Below are 19,576 nucleotides of genomic sequence, written 5' to 3'. Positions count from 1 at the left end.
AAATAGTCAATTATGGGTACCTGGACTATCTGCACTGACCCTACACACCCTCACTAGACTATAAATTCCCACCATACACACCCTCACTAGACTATAAATGCCCACCATACACACCCTCACTAGACTATAAATGCCCACCATACACACCCTCACTAGACTATAAATGCCCACCATACACACCCTCACTAGACTATAAATGCCCACCATACACACCCTCACTAGACTATAAATGCCCACCCTACACACCCTCACTAGACTATAAATGCCCACCATACACACCATCACTAGACTATAAATGCCCACCATACACACCCTCACTAGACTATAAATGCCCACCCTACACACCCTCACTAGACTATAAATGCCCACCATACACACCCTCACTAGACTATAAATGCCCACCATACACACCCTCACTAGACTATAAATGCCCACCATACACACCCTCACTAGACTATAAATGCCCACCCTACACACCCTCACTAGACTATAAATGCCCACCATATACACACTCCCTCACACACACTTACATTGACACTCCCACACAAAACCCACACACATTCACATGCACTACATACAAACAACACACACACACACGCATACTGACACAACACAAGCACACACACGTGCACATTACACACACACACACACACTTTTACACTCATCATTTGCTTCTGTTACTCTGTTCTTTATTTTACTCTTATTATTATCTATCCTGATAGTCACTAGTCACTTTACGCTGCCTTCATATACATATCTACCTTAAATATCTCATACCTCTGCACATTACTCTGGTACTGATACTCCATGTATACAGCTCCACATTGATCTGGTACTGGTGCTCCATGTATACAGCTCCACATTGATCTGGTACTGGTACTCCCTGTATATAGCTCCACATTGTTCTGGTACTGATACTTCCTGTATATAGCTCCACATTGATCTGGTACTGGTGCACCCTGTATATAGCTCCACATTGATCTGGTACTGGTACTCCCTGTATATAGCTCCACATTGATCTGGTACTGGTACTCCCTGTATATAGCTCCACATTGATCTGGTACTGATACTCCCTGTATATAGCTCCACATTGATCTGGTACTGGTACTCCCTGTATATAGCTCCACATTGATCTGGTACTGATACTCCCTGTATATAGCTTCACATTGATCTGGTACTGGTACTCCCTGTATATAGCTCCACATTGATCTGGTACTGGTACTCCCTGTATATAGCTCCACATTGATCTGGTACTGGTACTCCCTGTATATAGCTCCACATTGATCTGGTACTGGTACTCCCTGTATATAGCTCCACATTGATCTGGTACTGGTACTCCCTGTATATAGCTCCACATTGATCTGGTACTGGTACTCCCTGTATATAGCTCCACATTGATCTGGTACTGGTACTCCCTGTATATAGCTCCACATTGATCTGGTACTGGTACTCCCTGTATATAGCTCCACATTGATCTGGTACTGGTACTCCCTGTATATAGCTCCACATTGATCTGGTACTGGTACTCCCTGTATATAGCTCCACATTGATCTGGTACTGGTACTCCCTGTATATAGCTCCACATTGATCTGGTACTGGTACTCCCTGTATATAGCTCCACATTGATCTGGTACTGGTACTCCCTGTATATAGCTCCACATTGATCTGGTACTGGTACTCCCTGTATATAGCTCCACATTGATCTGGTACTGGTACTCCCTGTATATAGCTCCACATTGATCTGGTACTGGTACTCCCTGTATATAGCTCCACATTGATCTGGTACTGGTACTCCCTGTATATAGCTCCACATTGATCTGGTACTGGTACTCCCTGTATATAGCTCCACATTGATCTGGTACTGGTACTCCCTGTATATAGCTTCACATTGATCTGGTACTGGTACTCCCTGTATATAGCTTCACATTGATCTGGTACTGGTACTCCCTGTATATAGCTCCACATTGATCTGGTACTGGTACTCCCTGTACATAGCTCCACATTGATCTGGTACTGGTACTCCCTGTATATAGCTCCACATTGATCTGGTACTGGTACTCCCTGTATATAGCTCCACATTGATCTGGTACTGGTACTCCCTGTATATAGCTCCACATTGATATGGTACTGGTACTCCCTGTATATAGCTTCACATTGATCTGGTACTGGTACTCCCTGTATATAGCTCCACATTGATTTGGTACTGGTACTCCCTGTATATAGCTCCACATTGATCTGGTACTGGTACTCCCTGTATATAGCTCCACATTGATCTGGTACTGGTACTCCCTGTATATAGCTTCACATTGATTTGGTACTGGTACTCCCTGTATATAGCTCCACATTGATCTGGTACTGGTACTCCCTGTATATAGCTCCACATTGATCTGGTACTGGTACTCCCTGTATATAGCTTCACATTGATCTGGTACTGGTACTCCCTGTATATAGCCCCATTCTTGTCTATTTTATTTTATTCCTCTTGCGTTACTATTTTATTATTTTTGAACTCTGCATCATTTGGAAGGGCTTGTAAGTAAGCATGTCATGGTATAGTCTCCACCAGTTGTTTTCGGAGCATGTGACAAATTAAATGACATTTGATATATTCCTATCAAAACCCAGACCAATGAAAACAGTATACTGTATCTGTATTGATGTACTGTATGTTAACAAGGCACTTGATGCAATGTGCCTCACTATGGTTGCACAGCGCATCAAATATATCTGACAAATAGTTTTCTCTCATGGGACTCGCTCACCAACCAGAAATAATACACTGCTGGTATCCCACTTCGTAAACCACCGTCTGTCTCCCAGTGGTCTTGCCAACGGTCTATGACCTGGAACTAAACTGTCATTGGATTAAACCAGGGTCAAGGAGGAATGATTTCTTTAGTATTAGGCTTATTAATGCATAATGCATGAATACATTGGTCAATTATGAGCAACAGTAATTAATGAATTGACTAAAATATAATTCCTTCTAATTAAATGTGATGGTCTTGGACCGTCTCCCAAGGTGACCCTCTCACCCTTTCAAATGTGCAAGACATATGCACACACAATATTCATAGAAAGAAACTGTGTCGTGTTTATTTGGCTTTCCCACTTGTATAGTATCTAGAAGAATTTACAGCTGTGCTGATGATAAGGTGTCAGAGTGCTTCTGCAGAATTTCAGTTGTGAGCCCGTGTCATACAATGTTGACGTTGTTTAGACCTTCTTCCACATGAAAAACCTCTTTGGATGTAGCACATGACTTCATATTTCTAGACAGCAAGTAGAGAAAATGAAGACTCAGCCTTTGAAAAAGAACCAGCTCTGAGTTTTTTCTACATGGCTGATGAACTTCTCCTGTAGAGGAAAGAAGGATAACAAGGAGAGTCGGGACATAAGAGAACAAAATGACAGCACAGCCATAGCAGATGTATTCTCCTCTTGGTGAGAAAATGGATTTAATTCACAGTATGTCTTTCAAAGTCATTCCGCTTACAGTATATATATATGGAACCAGCGCATTAAATAAAAAACGTCAAGGGTTGGAGGCTTGGTTTGGTTTGTTGTTGAGAAAAAGAGTATTGATTTTTTTATGGTAACCAGTGCATTTTTGTTATCGGCAAATCCTTATTAAAGTGTTGAACAGGAAGGATGAAATTACACTGACGCAGTAATGGATGGTAATAAAATGAGCTTGATATTTGATGAGGACAGGGCACTGACCACCTCTCCTCTCTCCCGGACCATAACAGTCTCAGGGAGATGATTCTCTCTAATTCAGAGGTGTTTCTCTAGACAAAGACTGAGAGATTAAGGGCTAAAATGGTCCTCTAAAATTCCCTCCCTGTATATTTAAGCACCTGCAATCAGCTGAAATGTCTGGTTTTCCTGAGCATTTGTCCTGGATCCTTGAAATAGCTGCAGTCCTTGCTCAGATGTACCTACTGTTGTCAAGAGTGGGGGCTGAAGCCAGCACAAGATAAATGGCATAGAACTGGGAGAGTCGCTTACATCTGTCGCTATCTCCAGCTATCTCTCTGGTCAGAAGCCCTCTTCCTTTTTAGCCTGGCTCTAGCAAGCTGAGCATAAAGGAAATAAAGAGCAGCACAGGTACAACGTAATATTAAACCAAGCCTCCCAACACTCACATGGAAAATGCAACACAGCATGCATAATTGCATTCATACATAACCCAATAATTTGGGCATTTTAGAAGTAGCCGTGAAAATACCAGAATGAATATTGCAGGGAAACCACAAGCACGGCATCAGAGCAAGTGGCTCTTTAGTAAATGTACAGTAAATATACAGTAATATACAGTGAAAATATAGTCTTTGTTTGTAGGATCCCTTACACAACAGCCTTGTATAATAACTGGGAATTCTCAATGAAAGAAAACCCAAGAGATTTACAAGCGTTGAAAACAACTGTGTGGAATTGGACAGGATGGCCTGTACAGTCATTTGGTCAGTAAACATTTTCAGAGATAGGGAAGGGAGAGACAAATAGAGAGACAAATAGAGGAGAGGCCAAGTAGGTAAACTGCACTTTTCTTGAGTTACAGACAATGTTCACATCCCTGCTGAGTTTGAGATGGATGTGTCAGTGTGCGCTACTCTTCGATTTCTCTGGGCTTTGCCAAGTCATCCTGGCAGAGGCAGAGTCTTGCATCCTACCATCCCTCAGATCATCCTGGATGGTCCGCCTGGAATCCTCCTCTCTCTCCCTGTTTCTCTCCCCCCTCCCTCTCTCTCTCTCTGGAGTGTGGGCGTACAGTTCAGCACTTTCCCTTTTTTCTCTTTCTCTTTTTCTTGGTGACCTTCATGAGGTTCACACGACCTTCCCTTCAGGCAGAGCCGCTCCTTTGCTCACTTCCTTGAAAAGAGGGAAGAAGGGGTGGACAAAAAAAAGTCCTCTATCAATGAAGATCAGGTTTTAATCATCCCTGTTCTGTACGGTGTGTCTGTCCATTAGCTTCCTGGTCAAGGTCACAAAGTCAGTAACAGTATAGCAGCCATGTGAACAGTCATGGTCAGGTCAGCTATGACTGGGAAGGGACAGTACATGAATATTAGAATGCATTTCACATTACGGCTGCGTCTGGTCAATGTTATGGGACATGCAGTATTGATGTTTGTCATGGAAGCATCATCCCCATTGAAATGCATTACAGCACACCCACATGTTAACAGACACTGACAACATCAAAGGAAGAGCTCATAGGGGTTTTCTCATGGGATGGAACGACATAGGCTTGTGTGTGTGGCAAACATTGCCATTTTCACTGAACCAAGCCATGGTTAGACAGGGCAGCTATAGGATCCTTCTAACATTCCAGTTCAGCCTTCAGACAGAAAAGTACTGCACCTCACACGTTTCTGGTGTACATGAATCCCACTTTTATTTTTCAACAGAAAAGGGTGTTTTTTTTCTGGTTCATTTTGGTTACATTGAAAACCATTCTGTGAAAAAACCCTAGCACCTGAGCAGATACTTATTGCCCATTCTTAGTTTGTTAAAAAGGTCAATTTGTGCTATTTGAGTTGAGATCAATTATGATTGTGGAGAAACATTTTCTTCCAGTATATAAAAAAGACTAGCACTTTATTCATTTCCCAGTCATTTGCCAAATAGAAAGGGAGCTAGAGACAAATGTAATATATCCATTTAAATCACAAGTTAAAGCAAAAAATAGGGCGGCGTTTAGCATAATTCAAGCAGGGAATTAGCTTTCATGATGAATAATATTATATATTTATTTATTTCTATGTATACATATATATAAGTCTATGTACAAGTATGGCACTTAATTACACGAAAGCAAGAAAACACTTTTCACAAATGAAAGCAGTGGGCGCTTTGGTGTATTATAAATTAAGGAAGTCACAGACGTTAGCGTTTGCAGCAAATCCACCAGATACTGTTTTGCAAGTCAGCTATATAGCAATGGAATGATTACATACGTTAAGGTCAGTGGTGCGAACACAGGCAACAAAAATATGAATGATGCTAATGTATTTCAACTTGGTCGACCCATAGTCAAAATCTATTTATATATTTAGGCATATGCCTATATAAATCTGGAGAATATTCCCCTCCAACATATAGTCAACCGGTGTATTGTGTCGCTTAAATAGATTGGTGTCAACAATCGGTTGAATTATTTTTTTTAAACACTGTCACGCATCGGGTTAGGTTTGGCTCCCGGGTGTTCACCTCTTAGTGCAATTTTAATATACCCTACTCTCTTCAAGTACAGTAGATCAGCCCACAAAGAGTAAATGCGTGAACACGTCGACATGATCTCTATTTAGCGCTTTACATAGTATAAACGTTACTAAAAAGTTGCATCAGTGCAATGTAATAAATAAATTAACAAACGTGTAATCCACGCTTGCCATTGGAGTCCTTAAAAGATAAACAAATAAAAAATCGGCCCACGCTTTTAAGTCATGAAACGGATGTGGCGTTGGGAGCTGTCATCATCCAGTGCTCATCTTGGTTCAATCTTTACACATCGCACATTGTCCCATCGGGAACTCTCTCCATGTGCTACACATAAGCAGAGTCACTGGATTGAGTGCGACCGAAATTAGGCACACTCATTCTAGGCAAGTCCTTATTTCTGATTTCATAAATGGACTTCCGCCTCGCCTGAACTCCTCGCACTGCCGTTTTGATTTTCTTCCACCCCAAATGATTGAGTTCTGCCAGATTCAGCAACACACAAAAGCCACTGACCGCGAACATGAAGACTAGAAACACGGTCTTCTCTGTTGGTCTGGAAACATAACACTCTACATCTTTTATGCAGGGGTAACGATCACACTCGTACACCGATGGGACATTGAATCCGTACAAGAAATATTGACCCACTAAAAACCCTATTTCCAGCGCATTTCTGAAAACCACTTGAATTATGTAAAATCTCGAGATACCCTCTTGTCGACTCTTTTTAGACTTTCCAGTAGTTCTCATGGCTGAATTGGGGATATCTTTGACTTCCAAACAGTCGGGTTCGGCTTCTTTGGTGGAGTTCTCTGTGTTCTGAAGTACTCCATTCACAATGGTGTTTTTAATCTTTTTGCTGTCATCTCGTTTCATTGAATCTTGATCCTTATCCAGGGTCAGAAAGACGGTGGAGTACCGTCGCTCCTTCTGTTTCGCCGACTGATGCACGGAGTATGTGATAAAACAAAGGCTCGGGGTGCAAACCATTATGATCTGGAAAACCCAAAATCGAATGTGTGAAATTGGGAATGCCTTGTCGTAGCAAGCCTGGTTGCAGCCTGGTTGTAAGGTATTACAAACAAACATGGTTTGCTCGTCATCATATACTGTCTCTCCAACTATTGCTACGATTAGAATCCGGAAGATCACCACCACAGTTAGTAGGATCCTAAAAACAAACAAACAAACAATGTATGAGTATAGAGTCAGTAAATTATGTTAATTCTGTGAAAATGGCTGGAGATTGAGTACAGAGTCTCTAAACAGGCGCGTGTTTGGGAGCTGTCCAGTGCTGAAACGAACGCTCTTTGCTGGGATCACGCTCTGCTCGCTCTTATCACGGGGGTTGGTCCGGATGCTATGTGTATTATGCTTTTATAATTTATGTCAGTGCGCCATTGTTATATATTTCTGTGTACTCTGAAGTATTTACTCATTGATATTCATCTGTATTGTGTTTTGAAATGTTTTGCAAGCTTTTGTTTGGTAAAGTAAGCGTAACAGGCAATAGCGCCCAGTCTCTGCTTCTCAGTTAGTGCATGGCACAGCCACCTATCTAGCCCCAACAACAGCCATTAAAACATGCATACCTAGTTATTGCAAATCCAGTTGACATTTTTCTCTTACCTTCCTATCATAGTAGAGTGCTGCTGGACAGCAGCCTCCAGGAGCCTCTCTAGTATGGTCCATTCCCCCATTATTGTTCATCCGGAGGAGGCGAGAGCCCACGGCACTCTGTACGAACCTCTGCCGAATATGTGGAAAATATTTCCCCGGGTTTTTGGTCGTTATCACTCTCCAGAGGCTCCGAGGTTATCTGGCAAATGCATTGATCACAAGCCCGCAGCTGTCCCGCCCTCCTCTCTCCAGCGCTGTGCAATATTGGTCTGTGCTTCTGCCCAAGCGCTGGTATGACGCTGCCACACTTTCTCGTTGTCTTGTGGGGCTGAAGGGCTGATTACTATAAGCCCTCCTATTTTCGATCTTCAGATCAGGTTGATGGGTCGCGCACTGTGTCTGGATGGAGGGTGGTTGGATTTAATGTCTTGCCAGCATTAATCCGCCTTTAAGTAGTCCCCTCCCTACGTCACGCGCAGACAGGTTGGTGGAGCGCCGCCAAAATACCAGGATTTCTCATTTTCAATATTCGACGAATGGAACCCAGTGACAGCGCGCAAGATTAATCTGTGATAACACGATTGGTGATAACCTCAATGCACTTTGTGCGTTTCCAGTTTATAACACATCAAAATTACTGAGCCAGATCGAATTGTGTCAGGTTGCGCGCGCTCAGTGTGACAGAGGTAGAGTGGTGAATGTGCCGTGTCCTAAAACCGCAGATCAAGACATGGCGTCCAGATATTCAGAGCCACTTTTTCGGAGCCACTTTTAAGGCAGATAGGCCTACCTGTTGCTTTTTTTTTACTGTAATCGTGACAGTCTCAGTACCCCTAGTAACCCAGTGGGCATAAAACGTGATAAAGACGTCTTTTACTGGTTGAAATCTGGTCGGGACTTCTTATAACCAGATCACAACCAGAAATCATTAAAATATGTATTGTTTTGGTTGATATCTGTTTTTTGGTTGAAATTGAACTACTGACCAGTTATCTAAATGCTACTAAATTAATAGACACCAGTCTATATAAACATTTGCATAGTGTTTGTGGGTCATGCACACATTGCATATAAGACACAAGAACCATTATGATTATACATTTGGGTAATGCTCTTTTTTCAGCTGGTTTTGCATGATTCAGCTTTGCATACTTGGCAAACAACAGCTGGCAGCACTCACCAAAGCGGGTTATGGTCTGGTTGGCATACTGTACCCAGTCAACACTCTGGGCTTGGGCCTATTCTGTTTGAGTTTCTGGGGACTCAGCATGAACTTGGACTCGGGGGATTCATATTATCCAGAGCCTTGCAGAATCATATTACTATGGGCTATGACTAATGGTACTCGGTCCGAGTCCTCTTCACCTTTTCCACCCAGATTCACTTTTTCAGGATTAGGGCAAGGTTTTTATTCTGCAGGTGATGAAGTGCCCATTTTTAAAAACTAAGAATTGTGATATGTCACCTCCAATTCATAGAATCTACTAGGTCATTAAAGCTCAAATTGAAATAATGGTTATTTAATGAATGATATCTGGTGTGTGCTGTGTGTGTTGGATTCTAATAATACTATTTTGTTGATGTTAATTGCACTGTTTATTGTGTTGCACAATTTTCTTCTGTTCCACTGAATGCAATTTTAATGTTCTATTATGACTAACTACATTTCTTTTCAGAATTTATCAAATAAAATGTAAGTCTATTTTATTTCAATATCCTACTACAACCCACTAGGATTTACAACAATTATTGCACCTGAATTTGACCCTTTTAATGTATTTATTTTATTTTACCATGAGAAAATTACATTTATATATTTTCCCTTAAAGCTTTAAAGTAATTAACATAGTGCCTGCAGTCATTTTATAAACATTTCAGTAGCTAAATAAGGAGGTAGGCATAACAGTTCCAGCTAAAACCTGGATTGGAATCTGTGCCTCAAACAGCAATTGATCTCTGCGCGCAGGCACTGCTTGCATATGGCACATTGGGACAAAGAGCCCGCGAGGCTACACAACAACAGTGCTGGAGAACAACAAAAAAGATTTGACTGCTACTTGATAGTCCCTGTTCTCCTGCATTCATGTTTTATTTTTGTAAGTAAAGCAGTGGTTTGTTGGGGAAAAGAATGTCAAGGAAGGTTTTGGTAGCTAGCTAGCTGGCTAATGTTAATGTTAGCACTCTGGCTAATATTCTATTGTCATGGTAAGTTTACATTTTTTTTACCTGTTGTAGCTAGCTACAGTTTTGACATTTTGATATCATTTTAGTTCATGACAGTACATGTGTGTATGTCTGTTCTCTCTGTCTCGCTCTGCATGCGTGTGAGAGAGACATTATGAGCTAGCCTAATTCTTGAAACTTGTACCCCCCCCCCCAATATGGATATGAAGTTTTTCTCCATTCATCATGGATCCTTGTATTGTGTGTATTTGAGATTTGACCAAATGATACATTTAGCCTATCCCTGCTCTCCCTCACCCATTCTAACTTTACAACTCTCAACTGCCTTTTTCAATTCTTTTTTGCAGGAATCTTCTAGATTGGATGGCAGGATGGAGGAGGGAACAAAGGGAAGGTGGCAGGGTGGAGGAGGGAACAAAGGGAAGGTGGCAGGATGGAGGAGGGAACAAAGGGAAGGTGGCAGGGTGGAGGAGGGAACAAAGGGAAGGTGGCAGGATGGAGGAGGGAACAAAGGGAAGGTGGCAGGGTGGAGGAGGGAACAAAGGGAAGGTGGCAGGATGGAGAAGGGAACAAAGGGAAGGTGGCAGGATGGAGGAGGGAACAAAGGGAAGGTGGCAGGATGGAGGAGGGAACAAAGGGAAGGTGGCAGGATGGAGGAGGGAACAAAGGGAAGGGGGCAGGATGGAGGAGGGAACAAAGGGAAGGTGGCAGGATGGAGGAGGGAACAAAGGGAAGGTGGCAGGGTGGAGGAGGGAACAAATGGAAGGGGGCAGGATGGAGGAGGGAACAAAGGGAAGGTGGCAGGATGGAGGAGGGAACAAAGGGAAGGTGGCAGGGTGGAGGAGGGAACAAATGGAAGGGGGCAGGATGGAGGAGGGAACAAAGGGAAGGTGGCAGGATGGAGGAGGGAACAAAGGGAAGGTGGCAGGATGGAGGAGGGAACAAAGGGAAGGAGTACATAAGTTATCCAGCTGGCTGACTAAGAAATGTAAATAGCCTGTAAATAGCCTCTCTCTCCATATGTCTTTCTGACTGCTAGGTTGCTGAGGGGCAACATAGTCAATGTACTTGCTAGGCTAAGTCTAACTTCGTGAAGACCTTAGGTAATGGTCAATGATGATTGGTCTCGGTCTTTAGAGTACTGGATACATGTAAATGTCCTGATGCATGGCCTCTACAGCAGTGCTTGGCCACCCACTCAGTTACCAGTGACCTATTCTGCCACATCCCAGGGAAAGGAAAGCGCAGAACCACAACTCCTCAAATCCATAGTCAAGTTTGATGTGCAAATGTTTTATTTTTTCTGTTTCATACTCTGATCTTTAATGTGTTTTGGTTCCTACTAGCCAGCTTTGTAAGAGCTGGGTTTGTACTAGTTATGCTGATGATCATTTGTTTTTTTCTCTGCATCAGGTCTCACTGAAACTGGATTCCCCAAGAGACATGCTATTCAGCTGCCCATAGTGGCTGATCATACACTCTTAGGGAAAGAAGGTGCTATCTAGAATGTAAACCAGTACATTGTCTGTCCCCATAGGATTACCCTTTGAAGAACCCTTTTTGGTCAAATATAGATCCCTTTTTGATTCCAGGTAAAACTTTCTACAGAGGGTTCTATATGGAACCAAAAATGGTTCTCTTATGGGGACAGCCGAAGAACCGCTTTGGAACTCTTTACTAAGAGTGTAGTGTAAGTAGATCCAAATAAAATAGCACTGCTTCTAATAATATACAGTAAGTTTGTAAAGCAAATAATATCTTATTTTAACTCACCTTTTTTGTAGGTGCAAAACCCTTGTGTCCTGGTTCAACAGACACCTCCCTTGGTGAGTCATGTAAAGTTTCCCCACTTCTCTCTTGCTCATCCTCCCTGTCACTCAATCAAACTAACACATGTGCTCAGGTGCAACCGATGAATCCCTTTAGGGTGCAGAGAAGAGGAAGAGATCTGCCATTTCCATTTCTAATGTTTGTTGCAGGAATTACATTTTTTTTCTTCTTTTTAATGCCTCTTTCCACATAATTACATTTTTGCATTTACCTTTCTTGGGGGAATCCTTGTCCCGAACAATGTCCTAAGGATTATAGAGCGGTGTGTTTATACAGAACTTTTGAATATTATAACATTAGGATTAGGATTAAGCAAAACTTTACCATTTAGAGATTGTTGTCATTATTGTCATTTGAGCTGTTCTTGCCATAATATGGACTTGGTCTTTTACCAAATAGGGCTCTCTTCTGTATAGCACCCCTACCTTCTTGTCACAACACAACTCATTGTCTCAAATGCATTAAGAAGGAAAGAAAGTATTCAAATTAACTTTAAACAAGGGACAGCTGTTAATTTAAATGCATTCCAGGTGACTACCTCATGAAGCTGGTTGAGAGAATGCCAAGAGTATGCAAAGCTGTCATCAAGGCAAAGGTTGGCTACTTTGAAGAATCTCAAATATAAAATATATTTTGATTTGTTTAACACTTTTTGTGGTCACTACATGATTCCATGTGATTTATTTCATAGCTTTGATGTCTTCACTATTATTCTACAATGTTGAAAATAGTCAAAATAAAGATAAACCCTTGAATGAGTAGGTCTGTCCAAACGTTTGACTGGCGCTCTGGATAAGAGCGTCTGCCAAATGACTTAAATGTAAAAGTAAATGTACTGTGTGCATATGAGAAAGTTGCTCCTTTTTGAAAACATCTAAGCTATAACTGCCACAATATTCTTCAACTAGTACCATGGAAAATCATTGAAAATACCTTTAGCCAGCTTCACGAATATCCTTTAAAAAAAATGTAATCTCATATTTATAAAGTTGTCATTCGCTGATTCTCTTCACTGAGATCTGACCCATCACACCACTCTTATTAATCATTAATAAAATAAAACAATCAGACTTTGTATAAACTGTGTCCCTGTCTTTCTATAAATGTAGTGTCTGTGGGTGAATTATGAAACAATGACTGTTTGCAGATGTGCAACAATTGTGATGTAGATTTGTTTTTGTCATTGCTTGATCTATTTTAAATGTAAGAATATTTTGCAGATTTAAACTTGTATTGGTGACTATGGAAACAAATACAAATATAATGAACCATATTTTCAATATCCAACTTTATCCTCGGCAATACTTTTTACAGTAGTCAGGTGGTCATTACCAGGTTATGATGAGGTCTTAACTATGACCAGTAGGCTACATAATATAGCACATAATATAGTGCTCAGAATTATGATCATCTTGTCAGATAGAGGTCACAATTATGACCAACTGGTCGTATCATGTTCAGAAAAATACGTAATATTCTGGTCAGTAAAAATACGTATGAAAAAATGTCATTTTTCAACCACTTTGCGACCAGAATAAGACGTCATACTGACGTCTTTTCAACCAGGTTTTCCCCACTGGGATAGCTATTGTTTCCATCACAGGGCAAAGATATTGCTGTGGATACACTACGACTAAGTGAAAGTATCATCCAAGTTGCTAATAGCTTTATGAGGTTGCCTGCCTGTGTGTGGGGGATTAAAAAAGGCATCAAAACAGGCCTGTTTCGCCCTTAGATATGATCAATTTAACTACAGTGCAGGGAGTGTGTACACATGACTTAACATTAGACTATTTTTAGATGCAACCACACAAATATTTGTCAATGATATCTCAGATTATTTCAAAGAAGTGGTAAATCAAATCAAATCAATTTATATAGCCCTTCGTACATCAGCTGATATCTCAAAGTGCTGTACAGAAAACCCAGCCTAAAACCCCAAACAGCAAGCAATGCAGGTGTAGAAGCACGGTGGTTAGGAAAAACTCCCTAGAAAGGCCAAAACCTAGAAAGAAACCTAGAGAGGAACCAGGCTATGTGGGGTGGCCAGTCCTCTTCTGGCTGTGCCGGGTAGAGATTATAACAGAACATGGCTAAGATGTTCAAATGTTCATAAATGACCAGCATGGTCGAATAATAATAAGACAGAACAGTTGGTAGGCCTAATAACAATTTTAAATGAAGTAGCTTTTATTGTACTGTATATTCACATAAATATAAAAAAATATAAAATACAAATATTAATCTTATTTCCCCCAAAATGTCATGCATTACAATGCAGCATAGGCCTATGCCCAATAAGTGAATTGTTTAATGAGGCTACTAAAATGCCTCATGAATGCTCTGTAAAATATTTAGATTTTGACCCTTGCTGTGGAAGAGAACCGATATTTACACACAGAATGTACCTTTGCAGATTGAATCTATTACCTGATCTAAGGTGCATGGATTAGTGTGAGGGATCATGGGACTCTGTTTTTATCCAATGAACAGGCATGTTTAATGGCTCATCAGATGCCTTAGCTCTCCCTGCTGTAATCTTTCATAACGTGAAATCTTTTATAACCTTCCAATGAATCATCACGTGATGTGATAGACGAGAAGGTGTGTGTGTGTGTGTGTGTAAGTAAGAGAGGGGGAGGCAGAGGGGAAGCTGAGGACATGATCTTGAATAATAGAGACATAGGTGGCTTTGAGGTCATCAGGAATGCAAACACTGCATACCAATACACAACTCACAATGTCCATGAAACACAAGGAAAAAGCACACCAATCCAAGTCCTTAATTTATGCAGTGTCAATTTCTGTCTTTTCTTTGATGCTTTTGATTTACATGTATGCTCCCCGCTGGCTCACCTGTACAGAACAGGGTATTTTACAGTGCCATTCCTGACACCTTTGTCATTGAAGAGTCATATAGGCCTATAGGTTTAAGCAATAAGCGATTGTGATTAAGGAACATGCTCTCCGTACATGATTTATAAGTGACCTCTAAAACATATAGGCTATCCTTACAGGGATAACTGAAGTGTATCTATCGCAAGCCATAATGAGACACAATAAGGTGTGTTGCAAGTCCCGGGTCTCGTTTATTTATGAACCTATACATATCCACATATTAATTGCACTTGAGTGTAAACAAACTGGTCAATGACAACAATACATGAAAGGCTGCCTGGGCCTGAGCCTGGGCTGTAAGTTACGTTGAGCGCAGACAGAGCAGAGGTAACTGTGGGGCGGAGGAGAAGGTGGATGAGGGGCCATGATGATTAGAAGCACTTCCGGTGCACGATGGAGGGGCCAGCCTCGTCATATTCCTGCTTGCTGATCCACATCTGCTGGAAGGTGGAGAGGGAGGCCAGGATGGATCCACCGATCCACACAGAATACTTCCTCTCAGGGGGAGCGATGATCTACAAACAAGTGATACTGCCATTGGTTAGTGGCCTAATAGCAAGGTGTTTTATAAAGTGAAAAACATTTTCTGTTCTTATGTGCATAAAATCTATATAATAGACCATTCCCTTAAATGGGCAGGAAAATAGCTGACTGTTACATTTTTGGGTTTCAAAGTTTTGTGCCCAATAGCACTAAACCGTTTAGGAAATACATTGCAATAGAACATTGAAAATAAAGAACAATCCTAAAACCACATGCCTAAATCAACATTACCTTAATCTTCATGGTGCTAGGGGCCAAAGCTGTGATCTCCTTCTGCATACGGTCAGCAATTCCAGGGTACATGGTGGTACCACCAGACAGAACGTTGTTGGCATACAGGTCCTTACGGATGTCGATGTCACACTTCATGATGCTGTTGTAGGTAGTTTCGTGAATGCCAGCAGATTCCATACCTGTTTACCAAAGGACAATGATGTTATCGGCCTTGTCCATCGCTGCAATTCCTTTACGGACTTGCGAGAGGCCAAGGTCGAGAGCCATGTCCCCCCCGAAACACGTCCCTGCCAAGGCGCACTCCTTCACACACTGCTCGCTTAACTCGGAAGCCAGCTGCACCAATGTGTCAGAGGAAACACAGTCCAGCTGGCAATTACAGTCAGCTTGCAGGTGTCAGGTTTGCCACAAGGAGTCACTAGAGCGTGATGGGACAAGGAAATCTCAGCCAGCCAAACCCTCCTCTCACCCAAACGACGCTGGGTCAATTGTGCGCCGCCTCATGGGCCTCCCGGTCATGGCCGGCTGTGACACAGCCTGGGATCGAACCCGGGTCTGTAGTGATGCCTCAATGATGTTATCTTTCCATCTAAGCCAGACCTCTCTGGAGAAATAGACTATGCTAGTTATGACCCTCAACTGTGAAAATATAGTATTTGGGCAGTTGACCTCTAGAGCGTTGGCTGTGAACAGGTGCTGAAATGGACAGCTCCTCAGCACCAGCTGCAAGCTCTTGTTATGGTAGGTATTTCAACAAGCATTCACAGCTCATGCTTCACATGCTGGGGTTGTATTTCAAAAGCAGCATCAATAAGTTAGTCAGCTAAACCAGCAAACTTTATATTAACACACAGAAAGACCATTGATTTAAATATAATACAAATATGAATGAAAGCTCAAACTGAATATGGGTTTAGGCAAGCATATCTGGATAATTCATTGATTCTGCTTCGTCAAAATACCCGCAGGCATATGCTCTGTTACCCTACATCACATAGATGACTTTAACGAAGTCTAAACTAATCCACAGCAGTTGTATACATTACTACACAATGATTATCTCAATTTAAGATAACCGTGTGCAATATAACAATGGCTGGGGAGATCAGTAATACACACCAATGAAGGAGGGCTGGAAGAGAGTCTCGGGACAACGGAACCTCTCGTTACCGATGGTGATGACCTGTCCGTCGGGCAACTCGTAGCTCTTCTCCAGGGATGAGGAGGAGGCAGCGGTGGCCATCTCATTCTCGAAGTCTAGAGCCACGTAGCACAGCTTCTCCTTGATGTCACGAACTATCTCACGTTCAGCTGTTGGGTTTCAAGTGATGCATTTGATTGTTACTGGAAAATATATTTGTGGCACATCATTTTACTTTTATGATTTTACTTAACAAAAACAATGTACCCCTTTTTCTCCCCAATTTTGTGGTATCCAACTGGTACGGACTCGGGAGAGGCGAAGGTCGAGAGCCCAACCAAGCCGCACTGCTTCTTGACACAATGCCCACTTAACCCGGAAGCCTGCCGCGACAATGTATCGGAGGAAAACCCATACACCAGGAGACCGTGTCAGCGGGCAAAGAGCCCGGCCCGACACAGGAGTCGCTAGTGTGCGATGCGACAAGGACATCCCTGCCGGCCAAATCCTACCCTAACCTGGACGACGCTGGGCTAATTGTGCACCGCTCCATGGGTCTCTTGGTAGCGTCCGGCTGCAACAGATCCTGGACTCGAACCCAGAATCTGACCACTGCACCACTTGGGAGGCCCCAATGGCATATCATTTTTTTGCCAAATATCATGCTTTTTGTCATTCCTCATGCGGTTAATATTGCCCAAGTCCGGTGCGTACCAGTAGTTACGAAAGAGTAGCCACGCTCGGTCAGGATCTTCATGAGGTAGTCTGTGAGGTCGCGACCGGCCAGATCCAGACGCATGATTGCATGGGGCAGAGCATAACCCTCATAGATGGGCACGTTGTGGGTCACGCCATCACCAGAGTCCAGGACAATACCTGAAAAAGTGTGGTGATACACGTTAGCATTGAACAAGACCTTTCAGGTGGTCATGGCTGAAGACTACTGATCTATCCATCATACCTGTGGTACGTCCAGATGCGTAAAGGGACAGCACCGCCTGGATGGCCACGTACATGGCTGGGACGTTGAAGGTCTCAAACATGATCTGGGTCATCTTCTCTCTGTTGGCTTTGGGGTTGAGGGGAGCCTCTGTCAGCAGAGTGGGGTGCTCCTCAGGTGCCACGCGCAACTCGTTGTAGAAGGTGTGATGCCAGATCTTCTCCATGTCGTCCCAGTTGGTGATGATGCCATGCTCAATGGGGTACTTCAGGGTCAGGATACCTCTCTTGCTCTGGGCCTCGTCACCAACGTATGAATCTTTCTGACCCATACCGACCATGACGCCCTGAGAAGACGCAAGGATAGGTCTGAATCAATGTGGCGTATGAGTATGATAGCCTAACATATGGCCTCTGAGTGGAATTTACACATGGCTCAACGTGATGTGATTTTACAGACAATAATAACCTAACCACTTGTTATTGACTCTATTTATTATGGTTTTCACACAGCAGCTTTAGGTGAAGTACTCTACCTGGTGACGTGGGCGACCCACGATGGATGGGAAGACAGCGCGCGGCGCATCATCTCCAGCGAAGCCAGCCTTTACCAGGCCAGAGCCGTTGTCACACACCAAAGCGGTCGTCTCCTCGTCGTCGCACATGGTGTCAGCTTTGACTGTAATAGTAAAATAATATGGTCATTTTGCACACGATTTTAAGCTTGGACTATGTGGCACAATCAATGCACCGTGCTCCAATCAACTGAGCTATGAATTATGCATATAAGGCAACTGAAATTAAAGTGTTAATGCTCGGCTATATATGGGCATTATATTTTAGAACAATGTTTACTGCAGGTTTGTTAGTTGAATCACAGTTGAAATAAGGGATGGATGCAACTATCATATACTGAGTTAACATGATTTACTCTTCAGTCAATCCATTTTATAGAGGACCCTAGTTTAGCAAGTGTTTGTGGTTGTAATTCAGAATGTTAATGGTTAGTGACTTTTTGTACAAATGCCTCATGCCAACCAATTTGGACTTATTTTGACTTGTTAATGCAGCTCACATTGTGGTAATGTAGTAGCCTACTACTAAATCAGAATTTGTTACTTGGCACACCATGTCCCCATCTATTATCCACGGTCTGTATACAATAACCACGTGTCAAACGCGGGACAATAACAATTGAAAAATAAAAATGTATGCGGCCCGAAAAACGTAGAATTAGTGTATGGTGAAAAATGTGTATCTTTGACGCAGTTCCAGTGACGAGATGCCAGTTGGTTAGTTGCGGACGAGAACATTCCATTCAGAATCTTTCCAGTCGGGTTAGCAGAATTGTAGTCCTCCGAGGTAATTCCAAAACACGTGTAATTTCTCACTCATGACTCGAGAGGAAGAGCTGATGAAACTAGCGCTACTCACCAGATCAGCACCGTGCGCTGGACCTTGAGGGTACAACCAAGGGCACGGAGCTGTGAGGACGCGCCAGTTTATACTCTGACCGTGTGCGTTACCTTCTCCTTATTTGGTAGCCCTCGCACCATTGACAAGCGCGTGCCCATTCATGGAATGGTGAGGAGAGGGGAGTCCCGCACGCGGCATCCTTGCCCGACGCCCATGTAGGGAGGAAGAGGAGGGCAGCTCGACAATGCGGGTCAGCCGGACAATAGGCTACAGCAGAGGAGGCTAGTGAGATGAGCTATAGGAGGACAGGCTAATTGTAAAGGCTGGAATGGAATGAATCGAACAGTATCAAACATATGGAAACCACATGTTTGACTCTGTTCCAATAATTCCATTCCAGCCATTACAACGAGCCTGTCCTCCTATAGCTCCTCCCACCAGCCTCCACTGGGCTACTCACAACTCTGTTTCCAACAGATGTCAAATACCAGGTTAAAGTACAACGACTGAAATAAACAGCCTGTCAATTGAAGACTGTAAAGT

General features: G+C 42.6%; 2 protein-coding genes across 2 annotated transcripts; both read right to left on the bottom strand.

Annotated features, from left to right (window-relative positions):
• Positions 1-3,424: 3,424 nt before the first annotated feature.
• On the bottom strand, positions 3,425-8,246 carry LOC135508060 (gap junction delta-2 protein-like). The gene is made up of 2 exons (XM_064927979.1): positions 7,858-8,246; positions 3,425-7,399 (listed from the first exon to the last, which is right to left on the bottom strand). Exons 1-2 carry the CDS (start codon positions 7,926-7,928, stop codon positions 6,553-6,555), a joined length of 918 nt encoding a protein of 305 aa, XP_064784051.1. The 5' UTR covers positions 7,929-8,246; the 3' UTR covers positions 3,425-6,552.
• Positions 8,247-14,124: 5,878 nt separating this feature from the next.
• On the bottom strand, positions 14,125-19,092 carry LOC135508059 (actin, alpha cardiac muscle 1). The gene is made up of 7 exons (XM_064927978.1): positions 19,052-19,092; positions 18,154-18,296; positions 17,640-17,964; positions 17,393-17,554; positions 16,657-16,848; positions 15,535-15,716; positions 14,125-15,275 (listed from the first exon to the last, which is right to left on the bottom strand). The coding sequence occupies exons 2-7, from the start codon at positions 18,280-18,282 to the stop codon at positions 15,132-15,134; spliced, it is 1,134 nt and encodes a 377-aa protein (XP_064784050.1). The 5' UTR covers positions 18,283-18,296; positions 19,052-19,092; the 3' UTR covers positions 14,125-15,131.
• Between the last annotated feature and the right edge of the window lie 484 nt (positions 19,093-19,576).

The sequence above is a fragment of the Oncorhynchus masou genome, chromosome 21 (assembly GCF_036934945.1).
Source record: "Oncorhynchus masou masou isolate Uvic2021 chromosome 21, UVic_Omas_1.1, whole genome shotgun sequence".
Lineage (NCBI taxonomy): Eukaryota > Metazoa > Chordata > Actinopteri > Salmoniformes > Salmonidae > Oncorhynchus > Oncorhynchus masou.
Note: the sequence above shows the minus strand (reverse complement) of the source record. Positions and strands in the feature narration are given on the sequence as shown.